This window comes from Sinocyclocheilus grahami, unplaced genomic scaffold (assembly GCF_001515645.1).
Source record: "Sinocyclocheilus grahami isolate Dianchi unplaced genomic scaffold, SAMN03320097.WGS_v1.1 scaffold692.1, whole genome shotgun sequence".
NCBI lineage: Eukaryota > Metazoa > Chordata > Actinopteri > Cypriniformes > Cyprinidae > Sinocyclocheilus > Sinocyclocheilus grahami.
In genome coordinates, this window is record NW_015505871.1 from 1,196,077 (window position 1) to 1,201,904 (window position 5,828).

A 5,828-nucleotide genomic window follows, 5' to 3' on the forward strand; every position below is an offset into this window, starting at 1 on the left:
CACACACACACACACACACTCACACACACACACACACACTCACACACACACACACACACTCACACACACACACACACACTCACACACACACACACACACTCACACACACACACACACACTCACACACACACACACACACTCACACACACTCACACACACACACAGTCACACTCACACACACACATACACACACACACACACACACACACACACACACACACTATGTCAGTAGCGTTATATGTTGTTACTAATGGTCAGTTGAGCAGAGACACTCAGACTGCTGTTGATATTAGATGCCGACGAGAGACACAGAGACAAAAAGAGAGAGTGAGAGAGAGACGATGGATATATCACACGGATGATGTCATGGCTGGTTCTTCTACTGCTAACTCAGTGTAACACACACACATTTCTGTCACTAGGGGTGACAACATAAACTGATAAATTCATGAATGTGTGTGTGTGAAAGGTGTGGCTGTAGAGAAAGAAAGAGGGACAAATGTGCACTTTTTATTCTCTTGAATTTGTTCTCATTTTTAAGTGTTCAAATGTTAAATTAGCCAGAATTTCTTTATATTTCGTCTTATATAATAAAATTATTTTAAAAAGTGAAAAGTAAAATTCTACTTCATTGGCTGGTTTATTTATTTATCTCTCTATTTGTTTGTTTTAGTGTTCCTGTGCGATTATTACCACTTTTATGAGAACCTTGGTTTCATGCATTTTTGTTATAATGTAAGTTTTATGTGTTTGCATTTTTTTTAAATGTAGTTACAAAAATGATCCTGTGCTGAAATTCCAAATAAAAACTATTTTAATAAAATAGTCTACTTCACATTTCTACTTTAAAAGTAAAAAACAAAAAATTATTTAATAATTAAAGAAGGCAGCATTTAAGAGTTTTAATTCCGGAATAATCCATTTCATCCAGATCTTTATTTTAAGGTCACATGGCAAATAATTTAACACAGATGAAATGTAGTAGTTAAATTTTTCATGTGAATTTCTCAACATCACCTGCCCATCTCTGTGTGTGTGTGTGTGTGTGTGTGTGTGTGTGTGTGTGTTCGGCTCATGGACCTACAATGGAAACCAGGTGTACACACCTTTTACCTTTTTTTTTAATGCAAATCTCTTGAACAATGAACATGCAATTAAAGACATTTATAACATATTAGTTACACCAAATCAAATACTAAGACAAACAAAAAGGTGTGTAAATTATGACATAATTTTCATCTCATGTAGACTATCCCTTTAAAGGCCGTATTTTATGCATATTTAATAACAAAACTATTAATTATGCGTCTCAACAAATACAGTTGAAATTTTTTTTCTGTAATATGATGATTCAATGTGATGTTCAAAAAACACAAAAAACATGTGGAAACTGTAAATTTTTAAAGTTTCTGCATCTTAAATGTAATGTTTGGAAAACATCTTTAGAACATATTTTGGTTAGCTGTCTAATCTCAGAAAACTAGACTTACAGGAACAGTTCACCCAGAAATGGAAATGTGCTCAACCTCAGGTCATCCTAGATGCAGATGAGTTTGTTTCTTCATCAGATTTGGAGAAATGTAGCATGGCATCACTTGAAGCGTGCGGTTTTATAGCGTAATTCTTTAACTTCTAAGGTAATATCAATATGACCTATTTCAGATGAAAAGTGAAAAAATTTTCTGGTGTGAATCAGGAGAGAAATCTGCACAGATCAAGCAGCGTTTAAACAGCTCTAAACACATATGTGGCTGGATTTTGATGTGAGAGACAACAGGAGATGCACTTTTTCACCGGAGGAAGAGTTATTATGGATTATGGACTCATATTTTAGTTAAAAACGTCTTAATGCTGGATTTGTCTCAGCTTTTGTCTTCTCCCGATGTTAACTGATGGACTGGAGTGCTGTGGATTATTGTGATGTTTTTATCAGCTGTTTGGACTCTCATTCTGACGGCACCCATTCACTGCAGAGCACCCATTGCTGAGACACTGATGCAATGCTACATTTCTGCAAATCTGATGAAGAAACAAACTCACAAACTCATCGGGTTGACCCGAGAGTGAGCACATTTTCAGTTTTGTGTCAACTGTTCCTTTAAGCATTTAACACTTTGACACTTTGACGCAAAATTTGGTGGAAATCACCGTCAGTGTGTCCTGAAGGTGCCTGAAAAGTTTGAAGACAGCGCCACCTAGTGTTCAGAAGATATGGTCTAGTCCAGTTTGCTGGCCAAGAATCACACAATTAGACAGGAAGACTGACATGCAAAGCAGCCAATTGCATTTCAGGGGTGAGTTAATCAGAAATAGTCGAGACTATGTGTTTTCATGTCCATTTGTCTCCTGCAGGTGGACATCGCCATGGGTATGGACAGCGGAGACCTGTCGGACTTCGTGGAGAACGTAGAGTGGGAATGTCACGGGATGCCGGCCACTAAGAACGTGATCATGTACGGCTGCTGCTCGGATCCGTATCCCGACATCACCTACACGCTCCTGCTGCAGAGACGCAGCTCCTTCTACATCTTTAACCTGCTGCTGCCCTGCTTCCTCATCTCCTTCCTCGCTCCTCTGGGCTTCTACCTGCCCGCAGACTCAGGCGAGAAGGTCTCGCTGGGCGTCACGGTTCTGCTGGCGCTCACCGTCTTCCAGATGATGGTGGCAGAGAGCATGCCTCCCTCCGAGAGCGTTCCTCTGATCGGTGAGTCTCTCAACTAGTGTGTAACTTCAGGAAGAAGAATTTAAATGCCACATACATTAACATTTAAAAGTTTGGGGTAAGTAAGACTTAATTTAAGAAAATTGATACGCATTGAATTGATCAAAAGTGCCATTTATAATGTTACAAAAAAAAATCACTTGAAGCGTGCGGTTTTCTAGCGTAATTCTTTAACTTCTAAGGTAATATCAATATGACCTATTTCAGATGAAAAGTGAAAAAATTTTCTGGTGTGAATCAGGAGAGAAATCTGCACAGATCAAGCAGCGTTTAAACAGCTCTAAACACATATGTGGCTGGATTTTGATGTGAGAGACAACAGGAGATGCACTTTTTCACCGGAGGAAGAGTTATTATGGATTATGGACTCATATTTTAGTTAAAAACGTCTTAATGCTGGATTTGTCTCAGCTTTTGTCTTCTCCCGATGTTAACTGATGGACTGGAGTGCTGTGGATTATTGTGATGTTTTTATCAGCTGTTTGGACTCTCATTCTGACGGCACCCATTCACTGCAGAGCACCCATTGCTGAGACACTGATGCAATGCTACATTTCTGCAAATCTGATGAAGAAACAAACTCATCCTAATCTCGGGTTGACCCGAGAGTGAGCACATTTTCAGTTTTGTGTCAACTGTTCCTTTAAGCATTTAACACTTTGACGTATTGGCACAAAATTTGGTGGAAATCACCGTCAGTGTGTCCTGAAGGTGCCTGAAAAGTTTGAAGACAGCGCCACCTAGTGTTCAGAAGATATGGTCTAGTCCAGTTTGCTGGCCAAGAATCACACAATTAGACAGGAAGACTGACATGCAAAGCAGCCAATTGCATTTCAGGGGTGAGTTAATCAGAAATAGTCGAGACTATGTGTTTTCATGTCCATTTGTCTCCTGCAGGTGGACATCGCCATGGGTATGGACAGCGGAGACCTGTCGGACTTCGTGGAGAACGTAGAGTGGGAATGTCACGGGATGCCGGCCACTAAGAACGTGATCATGTACGGCTGCTGCTCGGATCCGTATCCCGACATCACCTACACGCTCCTGCTGCAGAGACGCAGCTCCTTCTACATCTTTAACCTGCTGCTGCCCTGCTTCCTCATCTCCTTCCTCGCTCCTCTGGGCTTCTACCTGCCCGCAGACTCAGGCGAGAAGGTCTCGCTGGGCGTCACGGTTCTGCTGGCGCTCACCGTCTTCCAGATGATGGTGGCAGAGAGCATGCCTCCCTCCGAGAGCGTTCCTCTGATCGGTGAGTCTCTCAACTAGTGTGTAACTTCAGGAAGAAGAATTTAAATGCCACATACATTAACATTTAAAAGTTTGGGGTAAGTAAGACTTAATTTAAGAAAATTGATACGCATTGAATTGATCAAAAGTGCCATTTATAATGTTACAAAAAAAAATATATTTCAAATAAATGCTGTTCTTTTGAGTTTTTCTATTCATCAAGAATCCTGAAAAATAAAATGCATCACAGTTTCCACAAACATATTGTGCAGCACAACTGTTTTCAACATTGATAATAATCAGATATGTTTCTCCTGCAGCAAATCAGCATATTAGAATGATTTCTGAAGACTGGAGTAATGATGCTGAAAATACAGCTTTGATCACAGAAATAAATTAGAGTTTAACAGATATTCACATAGAAAACAGCTGTTTTGAATTGTAATAATATTTCACAATTTTATTCTAGCCTTAGTAAGCAGAAGTGACTTCTTTCAAAAACATAAAAAATCTTACTAACCCCAAACGTTTGAACAGTAGTGTATAAAAATCTGAAGTTTTCATCATATTTCATAAAGTAATTTCTTAATTAATTACATATTAATTTTGAATTCTGATTTAATTCTCTAGTTTTCTACTCTGAACACAGACAAAATGTAGCAAAAAAGAGATTGACGTCTCTCTCTGTCAGGTAAATACTACGTAGCGACGATGACTATGGTCACAGCGTCCACTGCTTTGACCATCTTCATCATGAACATTCATTTCTGTGGAGCCGAGGCCAAACCAGTGCCGTACTGGGCCAAAGTCCTCATCATCGACTACATGTCCAAGATCTTCTTCGTCTATGAGGTTGGCGAGAGCTGCGCATCTCCGTTCGGACAGAGGGAGGAATCCGAGTCCTTCCACGGTCAGAACCAGAACCAGAAGCTCCATCCCAAAGAGAAAGCGAAAGGAGCTCCGCCCCCCTGCTGTCCCGACGACGACAAATCGGCTGCCTTCACGCTGACCATTGACCCCAGTGTTTACTGCGGCTGCAGCGGTGGAATTCTCGGGTGCGACCCGAAGCTGGTCCGGAATGTTGAATATATCGCAAGCTGCTTCCGCGAGCAAAAGGCCACGTGCCTGAAAGTGGCTGAATGGAAGAAGGTCGCCAAGGTGATGGACCGAATCTTCATGTGGATATTCTTCATCATGGTCTTCCTCATGAGCATCCTCATCATCGGGAAAGCACCTTGAACTGATTGGTGTGACAGTCAGGTGAGAGAGTAGAGCGCAGACGCCATATTTAATTGGACTATTTGACATATTCCACTATCCATGTTTTGCTGAGTTTTTGTCCACTTTTTACTGACACAATAAAACCCCATAAATTCACACTGCAAAAAATTATTTTCGTACCCAGTATTTTTGCCTTGTTTTCCAGTACAAATATCTAAACATTCTTAAATCAAGATATATTTACTTGAGAAGCAAAATGACTTAAGATATATATTTTTTTTAAGTATCAAAATGAGTTTATGCTTAAAACAAGAACAAATATCTGCCAGTGGGGTCAGGAAAATCAACTTAATTCAAAGGGAAAACAATATTAGTTTTCTGACCCCATTGGCTGATTTTTTCTTGTTTATGTCATAAATTCACCTAATTTTGGTCATTTAAAAAAAACAAACAAACCAAGAGTCATTTTCCTTTTTAAATAAACATATCTCGATTTAAAGGAACAGTTCACCCAGCAATGAAAATGTGCTGAAAATGTGCTCATCCTCAGGCATCCGAGATGTAGATGAGAAAGTAGATGAGGTTTGGAGAAATGTAGCATTGCATCAGTGTCTCAGTAATGGTTGCTCTGCAGTGAATGGGTGCCGTCAGAATGAGA

General features: G+C 40.0%; 1 protein-coding gene across 1 annotated transcript in view; it reads left to right on the plus strand.

The window, feature by feature from the left end:
• LOC107559578 (neuronal acetylcholine receptor subunit alpha-9-II) overlaps positions 1-5,347 on the plus strand; it is a 5,889-nt gene extending 542 nt beyond the window's left edge. The window contains exons 2-4 of the mRNA XM_016243461.1: positions 1,067-1,096; positions 2,353-2,704; positions 4,641-5,347. Of these exons, the coding sequence (XP_016098947.1) occupies positions 1,067-1,096; positions 2,353-2,704; positions 4,641-5,188 (930 nt within the window). The 3' untranslated portion in view covers positions 5,189-5,347. The remainder of the gene's footprint in view (positions 1-1,066; positions 1,097-2,352; positions 2,705-4,640) is intronic.
• The last annotated feature ends 481 nt before the right edge of the window (positions 5,348-5,828 follow it).